At 34.5% G+C, this 21,637-nt stretch overlaps 2 protein-coding genes across 2 annotated transcripts in view; both read right to left on the reverse strand.

Moving 5' to 3' along the window:
- Window positions 1-21,637, reverse strand: part of LOC131947775 (uncharacterized) — a 38,313-nt gene that overhangs the window by 4,497 nt on the left and 12,179 nt on the right. Inside the window, exons 14-19 of the mRNA XM_059309076.1 lie at window positions 21,284-21,386; window positions 20,923-21,001; window positions 20,616-20,746; window positions 20,273-20,400; window positions 19,422-19,571; window positions 18,729-18,918 (exon numbers count right to left, since the gene is read on the reverse strand). Coding sequence (XP_059165059.1) covers window positions 18,729-18,918; window positions 19,422-19,571; window positions 20,273-20,400; window positions 20,616-20,746; window positions 20,923-21,001; window positions 21,284-21,386 — 781 coding nt within the window. The remainder of the gene's footprint in view (window positions 1-18,728; window positions 18,919-19,421; window positions 19,572-20,272; window positions 20,401-20,615; window positions 20,747-20,922; window positions 21,002-21,283; window positions 21,387-21,637) is intronic.
- Window positions 15,353-21,637, reverse strand: part of LOC131947773 (von Willebrand factor D and EGF domain-containing protein) — a 92,136-nt gene continuing 85,851 nt past the window's right edge. Inside the window, exons 20-24 of the mRNA XM_059309075.1 lie at window positions 18,386-18,570; window positions 17,899-18,126; window positions 17,435-17,549; window positions 17,101-17,218; window positions 15,353-16,775 (exon numbers count right to left, since the gene is read on the reverse strand). Coding sequence (XP_059165058.1) covers window positions 16,736-16,775; window positions 17,101-17,218; window positions 17,435-17,549; window positions 17,899-18,126; window positions 18,386-18,570 — 686 coding nt within the window. The 3' untranslated portion in view covers window positions 15,353-16,735. The remainder of the gene's footprint in view (window positions 16,776-17,100; window positions 17,219-17,434; window positions 17,550-17,898; window positions 18,127-18,385; window positions 18,571-21,637) is intronic.

Consider the following 21,637-nt stretch of genomic DNA (forward strand, 5'->3'; position numbering starts at 1 on the left):
GTTCCTGTTGGTAGAAGAACCTGAAACACATGTGCTCATTGGTTAATGCAAAATGTAATCATAATTTTAGACACAGAAAACAAATTTGCTACAATATAATAAATTAAGTATGTGCTATTCTAGTAAATCACCTGAAAATATTTTATTATATTATGTTTATAGTTACTGAAATTAAATCATAATTTTAACATTACAAACAATAGCCTACATTATACTGTTTATAACTAATGAAACTAAATCATAATTGTTGATAATTCAAATAATAGTCAACATCATTGTTTTTATAGATAGCAATATTAAATTATGATTTTAATTGTTGAAATAGCCTACATCATACTGTTGACCTCCACCAAGTTGTTTTATCTTAGTTCCAGGAGTTAGCTCCCCATTGCGAATAATCTGGACATCCAGAGCTGCAGCATCTGACCGTAGATGGTTTTGTCTGACATCGCAAGAACTAAAATTCAAATAATTTTTTAAAAAGTAATTTGTTTTTTCGTGTAGAGGCCTAATTGAAAATGGTTTAAAATTGAGCGGAAACTTTAAAAAAAAACTAAACTTTATTTAACATCCAATTTTATAAAAAACTTCAACAATATGTATATTATTCAAGCTATTAACCTTTTTTTTTTTGCATAAAACTATATTTTTTCATTATAAATAAATAAAATTATTTTTCATGTTTTCCATAGTTTTACTTTTTTTATAACTTATAAGTGAGTACAATAATGATAAGTTTACAAAAGAGTTTTAAAATTGAAAACAGCACACTATTTGTTTAGGAAATGCAAAAAGTAAATATGCAATTATTAATTTATTTTAAAATAAAAAAATAAAAACTCACTTAAATACAATGACATCATCCCCTGACTGTATCGCAGTTTTACAGTTGCAGGTGGCAACTGGTGATGCTGAACAAGGGCGGAAATTTACCTGAACCTGTTAGTTTAGATTTAGCTGTTGTAACTTAATCAATTTAATCAAAAATGTATTATTTTTTTAAATTTTGTAATGGTGTATTTAATCTTTTTAATTGTAATAGAATTTTAATATTTTTTAACGGTTTACAAGTTTGCAAGCAGCTTTCGATATTGCCATACTTTTTGTACTAAATGTCAGCTGTCAAATGATAATTTTTACCCAACTACTAGCCTTTCAAGAAACTAAATATCAAATCCTGAATTAATTCACTTAAATTAAGAAATCGCTAATTTATTTTCTGCTTGTTTATAGGATAAAAGTTGTATGTATTTAAATACGATACAAGTGTAAATAATTTACAACATCTTTCACCTGATAAGGAAGTGTCTTGTGTTTGTAGAGAATGAAGTCACCTGATAGGTGGTTGTCATAGTAACTGGAAAAATGTAGGTTAAGTCAAAAATTAAATTTTAACTTAGGATTATAATGATGTTATACTATTACAAGATTCTTTACAAAATTTTACTACTACGTGCCACAATCTACTTTAAAATACCAAAAATTAATTATGATATTAACATAGCTATGTATACAATGTGTCATAGCCAATATTCAGAATGTATGCCAATTTTTGGAATAGTATTCGTGATATTAAATAAACCTGTTCAGAAATGTAATTACTTTTTATCAAAAGTTGAAATATGTGGATCATTGACAGAATAGCAGATATAAGTTCTGTCCTTATCAATAACAGTGGCTTGTATATCAGCACAACTCTCCTGGGGGATTAGCTACAAGGTGAGAGAAACAATAAATTTATGGATGTAGATCTACTTCTAAGTCATTCAAAAGCGATTAAGTTAAAGCTAGAATTTTTGTAACCACTGATGCATTGATGTATAAAGCTTTTAGTTGTTATTAAAACATAAGTAGCATTCATAACTTTCCCATTCTACAAACATTTAAAATTTAATTTATAAAACGTTTATGATAGTGCCTTACATAACCACTGAATTTAATGTAGCTTTGTATGGTTAAATATCTGTCCCCATCTATGATTCTGTCTATTGTTGCCTTCACGGGAATAATGATTCCATCCTTCCAATCATCATGAGAAAATTTCTGGCCACAGCTTTTAGTTTCAAATACAACTTGAGGTATGATTTCAGTGTTAGAACAACTGGAATAACAGGAAAACGTCGTATACTGAGTTAGCTCCCTTCTAATTTAACTTTTAAAAAATATCGCTATAATTACTAATCTGTCTTATAATTTATAACTACTTTAACGTTTATTTTCCAACGCTATTTTTGTAAATTGTAATATAAATTGAATAATATACTCTATGTTGACTGACCTCAGTCAACATGTTATAATTTGAAATATAATTTAAAATTGTAATTTTGAGTGCTGATGTACTTGGTTGGCTTTTTGTGACATTGTGTGACGGAGGGGAGATGGGGGAGGTAAAACTCATCTTAAAACTCATCTTAAAACTCATCTTAAAAATGGTCTAAAAAGCGTGAGATCATTAATGGATGACACCCTACAATAAATCTTACTTGAGTTCATCACTGCTTGGAATAATCTCTGTGACGACCTCCACATCACACGGACTTCCTGGTCTACTAGCACAGTAAAGTTCTGGTGGTGCAGTCAATTTAAAAACCAGATTTACAGGAGCTTGACCTTCAACTAATCTTAAGGTAGTTTGTTGTGGACACTGTATTAAAAAATACATTGATTTGTAAAGAGCAGAAGAAATACTTCGTGCGTTATTACTACCAAACTTTTTTTATAAACATATCCTTCCATTTTCGAATCAAAGTATTTTGTATGGTTAAAAACGTTTCGTTAAAGCAAGAACAGTTATATTTCTCTACAGCTGCAACTTACTATGATGGATGGAGTGATAACATTGCTGCTTTCTTCGTGACAATTCTTTGATCCACTTGTCACATCTTGTACCACAGCCGAACAGTAAATCTGAAAATATAATAACAGTAGAAAAAGTCTTTCTGAAACATACTTTTCTTTCTCATATATTTTTAACGTTGCTATTATTATTTATCATAAACAGTTTTCAAACTTTTTACCCTTTTGTTATACAAAGCTCGATTGACGTCAGTAAATGGAATAAGTCCCTCTTTTACTGATGAATTTATCATCTTGTTGAGATGTTCAACTTCTCCCTCTACGTACAATGTAAACAAGATGTCCACACCTTCTGGTAGAAACTCTGACAGTGAGCAGACGAAATAGCCCTCACCAGATGGTTCGGTCCGGACGTCCAGTACCACGGCAGCAGGTTCTGGCGGACAATCTTTTCTTTCACTTCGTTTTTCATTGACAGTTTTTACTTGTGAGAAACAAATATATCAATTATGCGCAGAGTTGTAATAAAATATACGAGCTGACCCGCGACGTAGTATACGTGAGGTGAGGATGAGGGTGGTGGCTAAGCTGCGTTGTGTTTTCTATGGTCTCCATGAAGAGAATTATATATATAGATATTTTTTTCTTTCAAACTAGAGTGGTTTTTGTTTTTGTTTAAATTGGAAATGTTTGAATTAATCTGAGACTAACCCTTCATATGACGTGGACACTGAAACAGGTGAAATCCAATTCCCCTGCCCATAGAACCTCAGGCTCCAAAGGTTAGTTTACTTTTTAATGGAACGGCGTGGTCGAATGGTAGTGCGTTTACATACTAGCCCGAAGGTCTGGGGTTTGGATCTCGGTCCGGAATGCAGGACGTCCCTGTGTCCATCTAATGCTTATGAATACCAGATTACCGTTGGGGAAAGTAAATGCGGCTGGACATAGTGCTGACCACACCATCCCTTCATACGCCGAGGTTAAGAAACATACAAACTCTACTTCAAATAAAGAGCTTTAGGGAAACAGAGAGCTTATATTCAATGAATGAAAACAGCTCTTAGAAACTTACACACAGCAGAAAAAACATTCTCCTTGAGGTCCTCAAGATCTGTAAAATCATTGACAGTAAATATATTTTGGTCAACTGGTTTATTGGCGATAACATCCAACTGAGTAGTGTCCCTTAGACCAATGCCAACAACAAAGATGTGAATGCCCTGTGTTCTGGCCGCGTCAGATTCTGCCTGAATGTTTTGACTGTTGGAAACACCAGTTGTAAGTACTATGGCGATGTTATCAACATCTAAACGATCCCCATTTGATTCAGTGAACATTTCTGTCCTCATTGTTCTAATGGCATCTGCTGTGTTGGTGTTGTCATTTGGTGGATAGGCTATGGCGTCTGTGTCATTGATGATGTCATCTTTAGTTCTGTGTTTGTCAAGGTGGAACTGGATATGACTGTTACTGCTAGTGACAACACCAATTCTAACATTTTCATTGTAAATATCGTCTTCGTAGATGAAAACATTGATGAATTTTATCATCAGATCAAAGTTAGATTTGGACACACTGGAAGTGGCATCAAGTACAAACACTAGATCAAACCTGGTGTTCACACGTCCTGGTGAGATGAGAAGTCAAAGTGGATTGAAAACATACATTTTATACATCAACAATTGCCAATATTGTTTAGTTTACTGATATTTATCGATGAATTTTTGTCTTTAGTCTAAAGTCTAAACAAAGCTTCGCAGTCGTAAACTTATACTTCTCTGTATGCTTAAGTACAAAACATAAGCAAATTACATTTTTTTAAAAACGACTATCTGAGTACAATAGTAAGAAACATTAAAATTTAGCATCTTAAAAATCCTATATACTTTGAAAGATGAGCAGTGTGAGATGGGACAATTCACTTACTGATCACAACTGGTTTAGGTGTTGTAGATGCAGGTGTTGGGGCTTCTGTCACGTACAAACCTGGTCAAACATCATAGCATGTCAAAACATTATTTAACTACATGAACGTTAATTACCTTTACTGTTGAGTAATTCATTGATATTTTAAAAGGGACAGTGGTGAAGGCCTAACTGTAACCACCCCCTAATTTTTGTTTTACATATTTTGGATGTGACGTCGTTTATATGCAACCCCTTAGTACTATGACAAGCAAATACAGTCAGTGTAGTTGGATATTGAATTATTCGTGCTTAGTTTCTTAGTTGGATGCCCATTCTTTTGGAAATCCTTTCAAGAGGGTATCCCTCCCCAACATTCTCCTTTTCAATGCAACAAGTGTGTATAACTCGTTTATAATATACATTTAAATGTACTAATGAGACGTTACAGACAATATACATTGTTATGTACTAATTCGACGTATTAGGAATTTATTCTACTTACATATGGCGCTAAACAGTTTTTCTCTCAGACTTTTGAGTAAAGAATAATTTTCAACTTTAAATCTAAAATCATCAACGGGCGTGCTTGCGATCTTATTTAATTCTTCGGTGATTCCTGCGCCAACACCAATAGCATAGATCTGAATGCCTTGGGCTTTGGCAGCCTCAGCCTCTGGGATTGTCCTTTCACTGTTGGTGTTAGACTGACCATCTGTGATGACCACTGCAATGTTGGTGACATTAGGACGATCTCCGTGTGCAGGGCTGAACATTGTCGTCCTCATTGTTCTAAGACCATCAGCAGTGTTAGTGTAGCCTGTGATATAAGGGATGGCAGAGATGGCTTGAAACAGTTCAGCTTTGGTTTTGTACTTGTCCAAGTGGAACTGGATTGTATCTGCACTACTGAAGATGACGACTCCGACCCTGACATTGCCGTTGTCAATGTCGGCCGCAGCAAGCAGGTCTTTCATGAACTCTAACCCCAGCTTGTAGTTCGATGCTCCGATACTGCTAGACGAGTCGACCACAAAGATCATGTCCATTTTCACATTATCACAGCCTGGGATAGAATGACATTGAATGTAGATAAGACATAGTGTGAGTCGAGACATGTGTGTTATCATTCTAATTGTAATGTATTGAAAACATATAAGGAAGATAACTCTGTCCTGCGCAAAAATAGTTTCTTTAGTTTTGCCTTTAAGAAGACTCGATAATGGTGTTGCTAATCACGTGGTACTGATACACAGTTTTGTAAGCGGTTTTCTTCTCTGATATTTCGATCTGAGATAGGGACAACTGAAACGTCCAGAGAAGGTGAGGAGGGGAAGGGAGATAGAAAGAGAGAGAGAGAGCAGCAATTTGAAAAATCGTTAAAGTTCATACTTTCTATTTAAATTTGACTTTTTAAAAAAATCAATTTCGTCGGTGTTGGAGGAGGTGGGAGGGGGGGGGGGGGGAAGGGAAGAGCAGTGATTATAATTTGATTACAACTTTGAAGACAATATCAAAGAATAAAAAAACTAACTTAATCTAATATTGGAGAAGTCGTGTGCGCTGTCTCAATGTTGCACTAATTTAAATATCGGCTTGGATTTTTTTTTAAATAGAAGAATCCCTACAAACCATCAACTTGTGTCTGAAGGCTACACAGGGCAGCAAGTACAAGCAACACGGGGCGTGTCTTCATCTTGGGTTTGTTTTATTAACCGACTGGCACATACAAGCTGTTGTGGGAATGATTTTATCTGTGAAATTATGAAAATACATACAACAAACTATATATATATATATATATATATATATATATATATATATATATATATATATATATATATATATTATACACATATTGCATCTTGCTTAATTCACCGTCCAGGACAAATTTGTTTGGCCCCCGTTCCACGAAACAATTGTTTTTTATACTAGGCATACTGCCTAGCTTTGCTTAGATTTTCAAAAACATGAGAATTTGATTGCATAATTAATTAGTGATTGGCTGATATGCGGAACGCTTACTTTTAAATAGTAATGCTTATTTTTAGAGAAATCGTTTTTGTTGTTGTTTGTTGTTTATAGTCCGATTTTAGAAAAAAAAGGAATGTTCGTAATTTATAATCCTAAAGTTAATTAGAACAACAGAGGTTTCCTGAACAGTATAACCCATAATTTAAAATACATTAACATATAAAATTAATTTTACATTTAATTAGAGTACACACCTTAATTTAAAATTTAATTTTTTACTAAAATGAATGCTATAAGGCCTACTTCTTGATTTTCTGTTTATGTTTAAAATAGTATACACGTGTTTGAAAAATAATTATTTTAAAAAGTTACCTCCCTTGATATTTTACCGAATGACGTAGTCTTTGTTTACTTTGTTTTAACAAACAGTTGCTATGCTTATAGAAAAAAAATACGGCTTCTGGACAAATCTATCGACCATAATATTTTTTTCGAAAGGAATATCGTATTTTTGTTACCCTCCATGGCCGGTCTACGGCCTCATAAAATATCAGGGGGATCGTACGGCATTTTTATATATAGCTCATATAAGGAAAATTTCACTCGTGGTCACTTTTTAGCCCTCATCGTGCGAGCAGAGGCTAACCGATAGTTTATCCAAAAGGCCGATTCATTTACTCAGCTCTATGCAAAAAATGAGCCAGATGTACAGAGCCAAATTTCCAAAACGCTGTATTGAAAAAGAGTCGTCGTTTTTCAGAAAATTAACAATGTTTATATAGGGAAAATTCGGACCGGTCAGTTCTAAAGGTTTTCCGAAACATATCATGGTTTTTTTTGCCACCCCCTAGGGTCGGTCTACGACCTCAGGAGTTATGAAGAGGTTCCTATATGGGAATTTTTTTTCGATATATAACTCATATAAGGCGCCGGTCAATCGAGGTCACTTTGACCCCCTGTTCGTGGAATTTTCGTCCAACCGGCACAGACCCTCGTGTTCTATCGCCCCAAGGCAGGATCCTGCCAAATTTGAAACAGCGCCGGAAAGTGCCCTGTCGGGCACCCGACAACTTTCCTTTATATATATAGACGAGCTGATCAGCGACGTATTACCTATACGCCGCCATCTAGTTATTTTATTTTTTGCTTATCAGCAATACATAATTTGTGAATTAAACACTACCCCCTCCCTCCCGCCCTCCCTCACCCCCAGCCCCCCCCCCTCCCGCCAAGTAAAAGCAGCCGTTTACTGACAAAGAAACGATCAATCAGAAATTGTTACCTCCCCTTCGTTACAAATCGCTTAGTACTAAATTATCTGCTCCTAATAGCCGTCACTAACCCGGCTCTACGATTGTAAACATTCGGGGTGAACCACAGCTCTCCTCACAGGTGGGGTTGAGGGTGGTGGCTAAGTTGAGTGGTGTTTTCTCCATGAAGAGAATTATATATTCGAGCCGACCCGCGGCGTATCATATGCCGCTATTTAGTTGTTTTGTTTTCTACTTTTCAGTTATTCATAATTTGTGAATTCGACACTACCAACGCTGCCACTGAAAATATTTCTTTAAAACGCTATAAGTAGCTCGTTAAGGACGCTAACCCCCCCCCCCCCCTCCTTTCCTCCTCCCCCCCCCCCCCCCTCCGCACGTTGAAAATCGTTTCAAACTAAATTATCTGCCCCTGATTGTCCTCACCAAACCCGGCTCTGTTTGTTAATATTTAGAGCTCACCAGACCATGTAGGGATGGGGTTGGTAGTGAGCGCGTTTACAGCTTGTTTTCTAGCGTCTTCCAGAAGAGAATTATATATATATATATAGATAGATAGATATATAGATTTACATCATGTTGTAGTAATGATTACATTGAAATTCAGTCCCAAACCTCTTAACTATAGACGAGTACATAGTTTATTTCGCCTCAATTTTGTCTAGAATTATATTTGCCTAAAAATAAATAGAAGAAAATGCTGCCCCGAATTAGCTATAAAATCTTATAATTATAATATGGCTCCACGGTCTAGCAGACCATTGGATGATTGCACATTGAATGGGTCGGATGTTGCCCATGTAACAGCCTCCCCCTCCACTCCACACACACATACATCCGGTTCCTCTCCACACAGTTTATAGACCCAACACAGTGCTTATACAACTTGGAATTAACTATAAAATGGGTCTGCGACAAATTTACGAAAGACACTTGCCAGAATGCCGTTTGCCCGAAGGCCGATTTCCCGAATGGACACTTGCCCGAATGCGACAAATGCTCGAAAGGACACTTGCTGAATGGGACGAATGCCCGAATGAACACTTGCCCGAATGCGACAAATGCTCGAAAGCCACTTCGGGAAAACGTCCAGCTCCCCTATAAAATAACTATAATTTTTTTTTAAATATAGAGAAAGCAAGCAAACAAAAAAAGAAAGAAAAACAAACCTTTTCTGCTACAAATAATCCTTTTAAAGATGTCCAATCTAGTCGAGTCTTGAATCGCTGTCCTTTAAATACTTCGATGCGACGACTATAGCAATAGTTGACTTTTTGATCGTTTCATCAGACTGAATGTTGTGGGTATTTTGGTGTTTTATAGGGACAACCGTCGACCAATCGTCTCGTGTTGTACCTTCCTTCGCTTTTCATCCGGGTTGTTTTATTCCAGCTCTGAATACATTGTTTATGCGTTACAGACAATTCAAAAATGAAGTTCGTGACACGCAATAAACAAGGTAGACGTAAATGTGATCGTGATTTAAATTTGTGTACTTGGGAATCAATTAGGCTATGTAGAATATTTTTCTTTTTATAAATACATCCGGATTTTAAAACTTGAGCGGTTATTTTAGTAGCCATACCATTGTCCTGCTTCATTTTTTAGGAGCACAATTTAGGGTTTATTTTATGGACTGTGCGAGGGGCAACTGGTTCTTTATTTTGTTGTTGTTGTTGTTGCTCAAAGATTTAACCAAAACATCTGATATAAGTATGCGTCAAACGCTTTCTTAAAGAATTTTTTTTTTATGTCCCAGAGTTTCTTCAAGCTCTGCTCCCCCTCCTCCGAACGAAATATAATTTATATAGAAAACATATACTTTCACCAGTGTCCACTCCCCTCCCGAAAAATGTAGTCCACCCCACCCCCACCCCACGAGAAAAAAGTCTGGAAGAAACAATGGCATATCCACTTCCTATTTCTACTACTCTTAGCGGCTTTCTCATGGCGGCTGCAAAGTCCTATCGTAACCATCCCTCCCCCACACATCAATGTTAAAAAAAATTATGTTCATTGAACTCTAAACCAGACTTATGACTAGCTTGAAAAACAAATTGGCCGATCTGTAAAACCGATTGCTTTTCTATAAATGTTGTACACAGCACATATAAGAATTATTATTATTTTTTGCGCAATTTCCATTCTGGAGAATTGCGTTTATTAACTCGTCTTTTCTGGGAATGGATGGATGTGTGTTCGCAGCTTTAAGTCGTATCTCCTCCTCAACGAAGCAATATCGAGGACTAGTTTCAAAAGCAAATTTGTTAAGCAAGTTCCGAGGATGATAGTGGGCTAAAAACATTCCGGAATTCCTTCCTGGATTTCACGGAAAAGCCAAAAAACCTCAAAAAAATGCAGTTTTTGGCCTATATCTCGGCAACCAGACCACTTAGCGACTTGAAACATTTACCAATCGATTCCTGCCATAATTTAGAACAATATTGCCGAAGAAAGTTTCCAAAAATATCCTTTCGTTCGGTCACAAATTTTAAAATTACATAAACACCTACAAACCGATCGTTCTCCTAGCTTGAACGCACGCCATCATTATACGCCAGAGCTATTTTTAGATAACATAAGGAAATTGCGCTGAAATTGTCACTAGACTTTTTAATTCACTTGTTTTTATTTTTATGTTGATTTTCTTATTTTTAGTTTATTTAAAAGTTTCTTATTTTAGGTTTTTTATGCTTACTATATTATTAAATACATTTAGAATCTGTTTTTCACCCACTTAAGTAGACTACTAAATTGCGACTAGATTACCCCCTAGCTCCAGCAGCGCAATTCTACAACAAACAACTTCCTATTTACCCGCACACCGCTTAAGTTTTAGTATTGAGATCTTAACAGTAATTTCTCTTTTACTTTAACGCTGGAATTCCCGTCGTGCCACATTAGGACCTGGCCATGGAAATCTAGGCCAAGGCCATGGCCCTTATGGGATAAGACCTAGGTCACAGTAGTTAGACGGCGCAAATATTGAGAAACAAAACATAAACACCAACTATTTACTTCACTATAGATATTATATATATATATATATATATATATATATATATATATATATATATATATATATATATATATATATATATATATATATATATATATATACATATATATATATATACGTACACGTACACGTACACGTACACGCACACGCACACGCACATGCACATACACATACACACACACACACATACACATACACACACACACACATACACATACACATACACATACACATACACATACACATACACAAACACATACACATACACATACACATACAAATACACATACACATACACATACACATACACATACACATACACATACACATACACATACACATACACATACACATACACATACACATACACATACACATACACATACACATACACATACACATACACATACACATACACATACACATACACATGCACATGCACATGCACATGCACATGCACATGCACATACACATACACATACACATACACATACACATACACATACACATACACATACACATACACATACACATACACATACACATACACATACACATACACATACACATACACATACACATACACATACACATACACATACACATACGCATACGCATACGCATACGCATACGCATACACATACACATTTCACATTTGACAACTCGGATAAAAGGATTTATACAAACAAACAACAGGACACCAATAATCTTCTTTCTCATGTCTTTTTTTTTCTAATTCCCTTTTATGTTCTGTCTACAATCATTTCCATGTATTCACTAAATACATTTCTCAATACATTTCTTACAAATTATTATCGCAATTTTTTTCTTTCGCCAACTGTATTTCTCCTCTTCACTCTCCTATCCCTGTCTCTCTCTATCTTGTTGCTTTCCTTGTGTTCCTCTAACTCCTCCCCTCCTCTTCTATACCTCCCTCCTCCCCTACAAGTCTCCCCACAGATAAACCGGTTAGACGACAAGATTACTTAACAACTCGATAGATAGGCGAGGTTTTTTTTTTCGATGAACATTCACAGAATATCTGTTTCCCCAGAAAAGCGACATTAAGGGTATGTTGCTAGAATAGACATGTCAGGCGTTCACAGCTAGGTGTGAAGAAATTTGTTATATGTATGGGATTCATATATATTTGCCACGAAAAGATGTGCCTGTAATTTACACAATTTTTAAATTGCAAGTTCCTAAAATAACTGGGGACAGCTGTCGTTTTGGGGATCTAAGGACACGGGTGGGGTCTAACCATCCCCATCCAGAATATACCACTGGCTGTTGATGTTTAACCTCCACATAGCAGTCTGATTTCTGTACTTCTTTTCCGTATTCTACAGCGTTAAGTTATATGCTAAAGATTCGCAAAATGTAGTTCTAGGTTTTAGTTTTAATTAACGGTCAATTCTTTATGGAAAAAAAATGAGCCTAGCGGAGATTTATTATATGGCTTAGGACTTAGCTCTTTGCAAAAGTTAAGATTTTAAGTACTGAGAATATGACCAGTGATGTTTGTGAGATGTTGTTTAAGCTGAAGCTGAGCACCGCGTGGTCGGATTGTAGAATGTACGACTGCTAACTCTCAACATCCAGAGCATGAAATAGTAGGACAATGTTGAGTCCACCCTGCCTTGATGGGTACCTGACTCGTGTTAGGGAAAGTAATGGCGGCTAGCCATAGTACTGACAACACTATACTATTAATATCTGGCAGTTATTCTGTAATCTTTACAGCACATGTGTTTTTGTATCTAATTCTTTTGGTTCACTCAGATAACTTATATAAAAATTCTTGTATGATGAGATTTGATGGCGATTCGCAACTCTCTTTTTTTTCCTTTTCAAGTGCTCCGTCATTCACGCTAAGGTATGATGCGTTTACATACAACAACCCGGAACTAGTGCATTTTATTTTAGAGGCAATATGGGATTGGCTGACTGCTGTTTTGAAAACACCGACATACATTTAGTGGGGGGCGGACTAAAATTTCCGGATAGGCGAACACTGGGATAACCTCCCCCCCCCCCCCCCCCACACCCGAAAGAAACTCGGTTCAAAACTGTGGTGCGGCTGGGTCGAATAGTAATTTTTCTAGTTTGAATCCTTATCTGGTCAGTGAATCCACATATTTTTTGGCCATTGTACTCGAGTCGTGAGAAATAGAAACGGCTAGGCATAGCGCTGACCCATTACATGGGCCTTCAGGTTTGAAAGAGTGTTTAGCTTCACCTTATACACCACACGATGAGTTTCAAAAATCGATAACTTTTTTGTGTGGGCACATAGGCTAGAGTAGTCTAGTAGTAGAGAAGCATAGTGTTTCTGCTTATTATTTCCCTTTGACTGCTTTAATAGCTTGCGGGGAAAGTTTCGAATGTTCAATTCAATATTTCTTAAAAGCGTATGCAAAGTTATTAAAATAAATGTTATCTAATCACTTGATTCTGAGGTTTTTTTTAGACTTTACTAAAAATTGGACTTATTTTGTGTTTTAACATTTTTGTTATTAATTAAAAACAATTTTCTTAAAAAATGCCAAAATCATTTTTTTTCAATCTCCCTATGAAAATAATAAATTAATATGGTTTAAGTAGATGTGGTTTCAAAAAATATAATTTTGCTGTTAATATTTACAAATAGGTGCATTAGTCGGAAATAAATTATTTAAATTATTTGTCTATGATAACATGTGTTATTGAAGGATGTTCTGTACAGAACGACACCATTTTTACTTTCTCGTATATACGAAGTATAGAGAAAGTCTTGTAATCGTGCAAAAAAAATCGAGATTTTTACAAATCTCGACGTTTTACACCTCACTGATACGGAAAAACATAATTTTGCAATCTTGTCCGAATGTGTCAATCTCTATGTGTGTGTGTGTAAACACGATCGGTTTCAACTTTTGAGCGATTTCCAATAACCAGAAGTACTTTGAATTTTTCAAAAGCCTATAACGTGAGTACTATTTCAGATAGATGAATGAAATTTCACATGTAAGTAAAAGATCTAATCCTCTACCTTCTGTTAAATTTTGAGTAATTTCCGTTGAACGGAAGTAGTAATTTACGCTATTTCCGATTTCTCAAAAAACGCTTGTAAATTTATAAAGTACTAATAATATTCCGCACTATTATGCACATTTTGTTTTGGCGTTCACTTGGTGCACAATTCTTTTTTCTATGAGATTCTCTTCTATTTTAAAAAGCTTAAGTATTTAAAATTGATTAAAAATCATAACTATATCCCGAGTTCTCATCCCCTGTTGTTTTATATATGAATATTCGAAAAAGTTTAGGGGAGATCACTCCCGGTTTATTTTACATCATTTTTTGTACACTTGATAAAATGTAACGTGCTTTGGAAAAAAAAAATGTGTAACACTATTATACAATCTTTACAGTTTATTAAACTTGTTCAATAAACTGTATAAACAATAAACTTGTTCAATAAATTTTAATATTGTTCGATATTTTACAATAGCTTCTATTATCCCAAAAATGACTATAGGCCTACATCTCTAAATTTTGAAGTTTTTTCTAGGACGATGAGCATGATCATTGATATCCACTTTATGCACGCTGGTATGACATGGGTCTTACATTTTGTTTAATTTGACAAACTTCATGCTGTCCTTTTTATACACCCCTCACTATGGCAGAGGACATTATTGCATTTTTACTGCGAGGAACGCATCACGAGGGAAACAGAATGGAATCCCCTGACACCCCCCCCCCCCTCACACACCCACCCGCCTTCCCGTCACTCTCAATAAAATATCTCTCAAAAAAAATAATTCAAGATTGGCACTCCTTTTCTAAATATTGAAACTGTATTGAGAGATTTTATATAAAAACGTTTACACCCTAGCCAATGTGGAACATAGTGCTTGTCGCGTCAATAAGGAAAAAAGAACAAAATCCACATGATAAGCAACTTATCAATGCTTTTGTTAAATAATGTCATACAAAATGTAATGTTTTATATTAAGTTTATATATTGCTGTAATTCCCTTTTGCGTATTCCTTAGGCTACATAGTACAGAGAGTATAGGGCAGGGGCGGAACTACAGTGCCGCCAGACCCCGCAGTGCGGGGGGGCCCAGGGCAGTTTAGGGGCCCACATCCGACCGACCTTAATTTATATATATATATGGTAGAGGTGTAGCAAGGGGGGGGGTGCAAATCGAAAGTTTGAGGGGGGTGCAAATCGAAATTTGAGGGGGGGGGGGGTGCAAATCGAAAGTTTGAGGGGGGGTGCAAATCGAAAGTTTGAGGGGGGGTGCAAATCGAAAGTTTGAGGGGGGGTGCAAATCGAAAGTTTGAGGGGGGTGTGCAAATCGAAAGTTTGAGGGGGGGGGGGTGTAAATCGAAAGTTTGTCCCCGGTCTACGGGAAGGGTCGCTACGCCTCTGCCATATGGGGGCCCAAAAGAATTTTTTGCGGGGTGGCCCTATTTTTCTAGTTCCGCCACTGGTATAGGGAAGTCTGATGATAAAACTCTGTAGGTTCAAGCTCATTGTTACATTACCTTCATGTCAGGGCATGCTATCACTTAATAGCATTAACATGATAGACTGTGTTTCTTTAGACATTTTTCTCTGTGGGTGAAGGATAACTTGCAACTTCCTGTTGTGGGAGGGAGATGCGGTCGCTATTACTAGTTAGAGTCTTTTCAATTTAATCTATTAACCGTTCCGACCAGGCCCTGCACTGGCATTTTAGAAAACCTTTTTTTTTAGGAAAGCGTAGCCCCCCCCCCCTCTCTTACCAGCGAGGAAAAAGTTGGAAAGTGGTTATTGCCGTCGTGTTTTCTTAATGGTTTTTTTTTACAGCTACATAATCAAAAATAAAAAGCAGTTAAATCAGTATGCCGGCAAAGCTGTAATTTTATATCAAGTAGACCTATTACACGAGCGGTGTCAACACAAGTACATCGATCAATGATATAATATTACAAATAGCCTACTTTTAAGAATACACAAAATTTAAAAATTGTGAAGTCCCTCTCTTTGGCCTCTCCTCCACCCCCATCCCACGCCTACCAGTTCACACATCGCTCTACAATACAGCATAAATATAGAATTTGTTAGACATTAATATACATTTACGTATAAAATAAACCTTAAGCATAGAGAACAAAATAGTACGCACCCTAGTACTCTAATGTTAACAAACAAAACTGGTATAATAAAGAATGAGAATAACTGAAAAAAAAATGATTTCATCGTAAGCATAATTTTAAATAATTTAGCACATTTGTCTTGGAGCAAGTAATTATTTAAAAGTTGAAGTGTCAAATAAAAAAAATTGAGGCTATTTAGACACATATATTATTAAAATTATTATTTGATTATATTTATTATGAATTTGCATAAAAGGATAGTCTTTTTAAAGGCATGAAAACATTTTACCAAATAAAATCAGTAAATAATTTTTTTTTAAAATTGTAAAAAAATATATTTCATTTTCAATTTGCCATTATCAATTTAAAAATTATTATTATATTATATTTATTATTGTTATTGCATACGTCTGTATACAAATATGAAAATAATTCATAAAAATCTTTTTGATTTTATTTTTGTTGTAAGGGCAAAGATTTACGATGATTCTTGCATACAACAATATTTTTTTTTCAAAACTGTTCAAAATTAAAATATTTTTAAAAATCAATAAATAAAATTAAAACAAATCGGTAAAAAGCTTTTTGATTTCATTCCACTGTAGAAGAAAAAGAAACAGCCCAGCCCAGAGATTTAATAGCAATGGTGAACATTGTATGCTGACTTCCCTGCTCTGTTGAATATAAAACAAATCCAATTAATATTATATTTTTTTCTGATTTAAAAAAACATATTTTCAAAAATTAAATAAATAATTGCAATTCTCTTGAGCTAATAATTTCTAAATAAAGACTGAAATCGTTTCGGCTCAAAATATTACTTTGTGAGATTTTTTTAGTATGAGCTTCAAAAACCTTCTAATAGATATCTCACTACAATTCTGGACCAATTAATATTACATCTAGCAGAAATTCTAAAATATTTTGAATTTTTTAAAATATAATATCAGTTTATTTGTAATGTTTACATTGAACTCTAAAAATTGCCAATATCCTCACCTCCTTTTCTTAATCATAACTATGATGACGACAAAGATGAGAAGCAACCCAAAAACAGCACAACCAACGCTGATGGCAATGATGGCTTCATTAGAGAAGACTTCCTTGCATGCTGAATCTACAAGAAAATAGAAACAGATGAATATGTTCCTTTTTAATATTGTTTAGCTAAATTGTTACATATATATTATGCGAACCAAAATAATGCAAACACATAATGCAATTCAAACATATTTCTCTGTATCCTTATGTACATTGAAATCGCTTTTTTTAACTTCTAAAGATATAACTTTATAATACTAACACTGTTTGTAATACTAAACAAAAGTGTTACCAGTTTTCCTTGTCCATACAATGTTGCTACTGTTAGGATCACAGAAATTACATGAGTCCCCATTGTCTTCTTGCTGTTGGAAGTAACATTGTCCTTCTATCACACACACATTTGTCTAGGTTTTGGAATTTGCATAATAACACATTTTGTTAATATTAAAAATACGGTTATGTTCATAAACAGAAATTAAATATAAATTAATTAGTATATTTGGATGTGAACGTGAAATGGTGACGTAATGCAAATTCAAAATGCCTATAATATTTTATAGAATATAAAATATTTTATAGAAGCTTTCAAACTCTGACCATAGAGGGAACATTATTTTGCCAGATAAAATAACTTCATTGCCAAAGATAAAAGGCACAAATAGCATGTTAAAAAGATTCCAAAGAACGACAGTGTAGGATATCATTGTGGAAATTCTGAATTTTATATAGTGTTTATGTTTTTTGTTAACTTACAATCATGTGACAGTCCACATCAGTTTTGTTGTCATTGATGACACAAGTCTGACAGCTGGAGTTGTGGACAACATGAAGGTAAACATTTTCACTCTGACGGACGCCATCGTTTGTGACAGTTATGTAGGCGCTGCGTCGTGTAGGGAGTGTACATCCAACTTGGTACATGCTGATGTACTCTGCTCTCACTACAGCACTGCTCTCTGTTTTTCTTGCACGTGTGTCCACCTGTAGTGAACAAAAAAGTCCATTTATTTATATTTGCTATGTTCTGAAAAAAATTGCAGTACTGTAGCACTGAGTAGATACATGTTTTCCAAAATTAATTAAAATATTCCTTCATGTCTCTATGGCATGAGTTTGTAGAATCCAGGCCTCTGGAGATAGTGCAGACCACACTATTCACATGCTGAAGTCAAAGAAACAGGTGAACTCTATTTCATCTGTCAATGGACTGAATGGGTAGCTTTAATTTTGTTTTTCTTACCGCAGCAAAGTTTATATGGCAAGCAAGATTATCAGAAGATGTGAAAAAATCCCCATCTATCCTGACTGCTTCACAAGAAGATTCTTGAATATTACAAGTTTTGTCTGCTCCAAAAATAAGTGGCACGGTGTTTGGTCCAAACTGGCAACTTTCACCAAAGTAGCCATTCTTACATCGGCAAAAAGCTGAAAAGAAAATGATATACCTTAATTTAACCACAAGAAAATAAAATCTGCATTTAAGTGAATTCTTATCTTTAGTACAGCTATTTTGAATGTTTTTTTTTTTAAATTTACCTATATGGCTACTGATCATAATTTAATAAATATTTAAGTCATATTACAGTTGTGACATTGTCCGTTGTCCCCACAGTCCCTGACACACAGCTGGGTGACAATGGCTTGAGGAAGTACAGGTTCACCAGGTGTTTCACCTACACCTGTCCATGAACTTTGGTTTTGTTCAGCTCGTGTGATACACTCCTCTGCCAGGTTGCTTTCGTGTGACACAGCCCAATCAAACAGTCCTGTGCTCTGTTGTTGATGAAAATTTAATTTAGAACATTTTTAAAATGCTAGAACTAACATGTGACACAGCCCAATCAAACAGTCCTGTGCCTGTTGTTGATGAAATTTTAATTTATAACATTTTTAAACTGCTAGAACTAACATGGGACACAGCCCAATCAAACAGTCCTATGCTCTGTTGTTTAGGAAAATTTAATTTCTAACATTTTTAAACTGCTAGAACTAACATGTGACAAAGCCCAATCAAACAGCCCTGTGCTCTGTTGTTGATGAAATTTTAATTTATAACATTTTTAAACTGCTAGAACTAACATGGGACACAGCCCAATCAAACAGTCCTATGCTCTGTTGTTTAGGAAAATTTAATTTCTAACATTTTTAAACTGCTAGAACTAACATGTGACAAAGCCCAGTCAAACAGCCCTGTGCTCTGTTGTTGATGAAATTTTAATTTATAACATTTTTAAACTGCTAGAACATTAGCATGAAAAAGAAATTGATATTTTTACCACCAGATCATAAGCACAGTTGGTGATACTCTCCTTAACTCTGTCATCTGAAAGTTGATTTGTGCAGGCTTTGACTGTACTGCTGTTCTTCAAGTAATCTGAACAGTTTCTCTCTGCTTCTGCAAATGTGTAGTTAACTGCACCTGTGGTCTAAGAATGATATACTTTTTAAACTAAATGAAACTCTAAATTTCATCTTAAAATATTGCTATATTAAAAAATATTATTTATTTTATTTTTTGTTTCACTATAATAATGTTAAATATACATTTGTTAAATATAAATTGTTTAGGCCTATCTTTAAGTATTTTCCACTTATACCTATAGGATCCAATATAAAAAAATCATTACAGAAATAGTTTGACTTGCTCCTTTTTGTTTATAAACACAACTGTTTCTTAATTAAAATGCAAGCTAACCTCTTTTCTTCTAGTCGTGTTATGAGGATCCATATATGTATAGCTTTATTAGTTTGTTAAAGAGACTTTCCTCTAGACATACCAATAACAATTATTAATTTTTCTTCAGAAAAACTTATGATTAGGAGGCTATACAAATTGGACACATTTAGATTAAGCTCGAACATATGCATTATTGGTCAAATTAAAAAAAAATATAGGCCTACTCACAAAAGCATTCATTAAAATACTGCAAGCATATTCCAAAAATTAGTACCAGTTCATAAAACAAAATTCAATTAATTGTAAATTAACAATTCTACATTAGACCTATAGATTTACATTTTATTAGAAGGCGCTGGTTTATAATATTTATTTCATATAAGAAACCTCAAAATTTTATTTAGTGTTATTAAAAAGATTTGAAAATGCAATAGACAAAAAAAAACATACCCATTCAGAAGAGTTAGTAAGTTGTCTTTTTTTCCTAGAAGCTCCTGAGCCAGGGATGGGTCGTGGTACTGGGGTACAACTGCTGCTAGTCATGGATTGGAGCTTAAGAGCACTTGTTATATCATTATCTAATAGTGAAATAAAATACCAAAAACAAATTATAAAGTCCTAAAGATTTGGTTCATTTTGTGACAGCTATTTTGTGTACTGTTTATAATGTTAAGAAAGTGCAGGAACAATTATTTTTTAATAGGAGATAAACATCGAGAAACATACATGCTTGGTTTACTTAACTGCTTTTAACGTTAGTTTAGAACACTCAAGAAAAAATATTTATTTTTACTATCAGATGAGCATCTGGAAACATCCAGTCCAGGTTTAGAGATGGGTGTAAAGCCTTGAGTACAACTGCTGTATGTTGCTGGTTCAGGATCATTGTGTGCTGGCACACCACAGTAGATGGTTGTTTTGGCTCTGTTTAAAAAAAAAACAGTTTTTTGTTGAATCATGTATGTCCAAATGATTCAGTTTAAACTTTTCTTTTAATTTCTTTTTAATATCTCATTTTATATACTCAACTTTTAATAATTAATTTGATTGGGGAAAAACTACATTACTTTAAAGTAAAAATAACATTTATTTGCACTAACCTCCAATGCAAGTTAAATGTGTCTTCATTCAAATTGCCCATATCATCATCTGTTCTACCATTAAAATTGCCACATAGACCTGTGACAACAATACATTTAGTAAAATATTGTAGCAAGAAAATATCTCACATCACATCTGTGTTTTATATGTGATGATAAAATTAGTTTCCAGAAACTAGGATAAACTATTCAGTCATGATTTCAAAATAATTAAAACACAGCCCAGCTTTATAATTAAACACAATTCAATATGAAACTTATATTTAATTTACAAAAAAATATAAAGATAATTAAAATATGACTAGTTAAAGTAAGACTTTCAGACACACAGAGGCATGTGGTTTGATAAAATGTGTATCACCTTCTGTCTCATTAAAGTCAGATGGTGATGCTGTAATAAAAATGTTCATGAAGGTGTACATGCTAGGCATCACAGACACAACAGTTCCTGTTGGTAGAAGAACCTGAAACACATGTGCTCATTGATTAATGAAAATGTAATCATATTTTTAGACACAGAAAACAAATTTGCTACATTATAATAAATTTATTTTGTGCTATTTTAGTAAATCACCTAAAATATTTTATTATATTATGTTTATAGTTACTGAAGTTAAATCATGATTTTAACATTACAAGCAATAGCCTTAAATATACTGTTTATTGATACTGAAATTAAATAATAATTTTTGATAATTCAAAAAATAGTCAACAT

This window comes from Physella acuta, unplaced genomic scaffold, assembly GCF_028476545.2.
Source record: "Physella acuta isolate Inbredline_101_S28 unplaced genomic scaffold, ASM2847654v3 ptg000607l, whole genome shotgun sequence".
Lineage (NCBI taxonomy): Eukaryota > Metazoa > Mollusca > Gastropoda > Physidae > Physella > Physella acuta.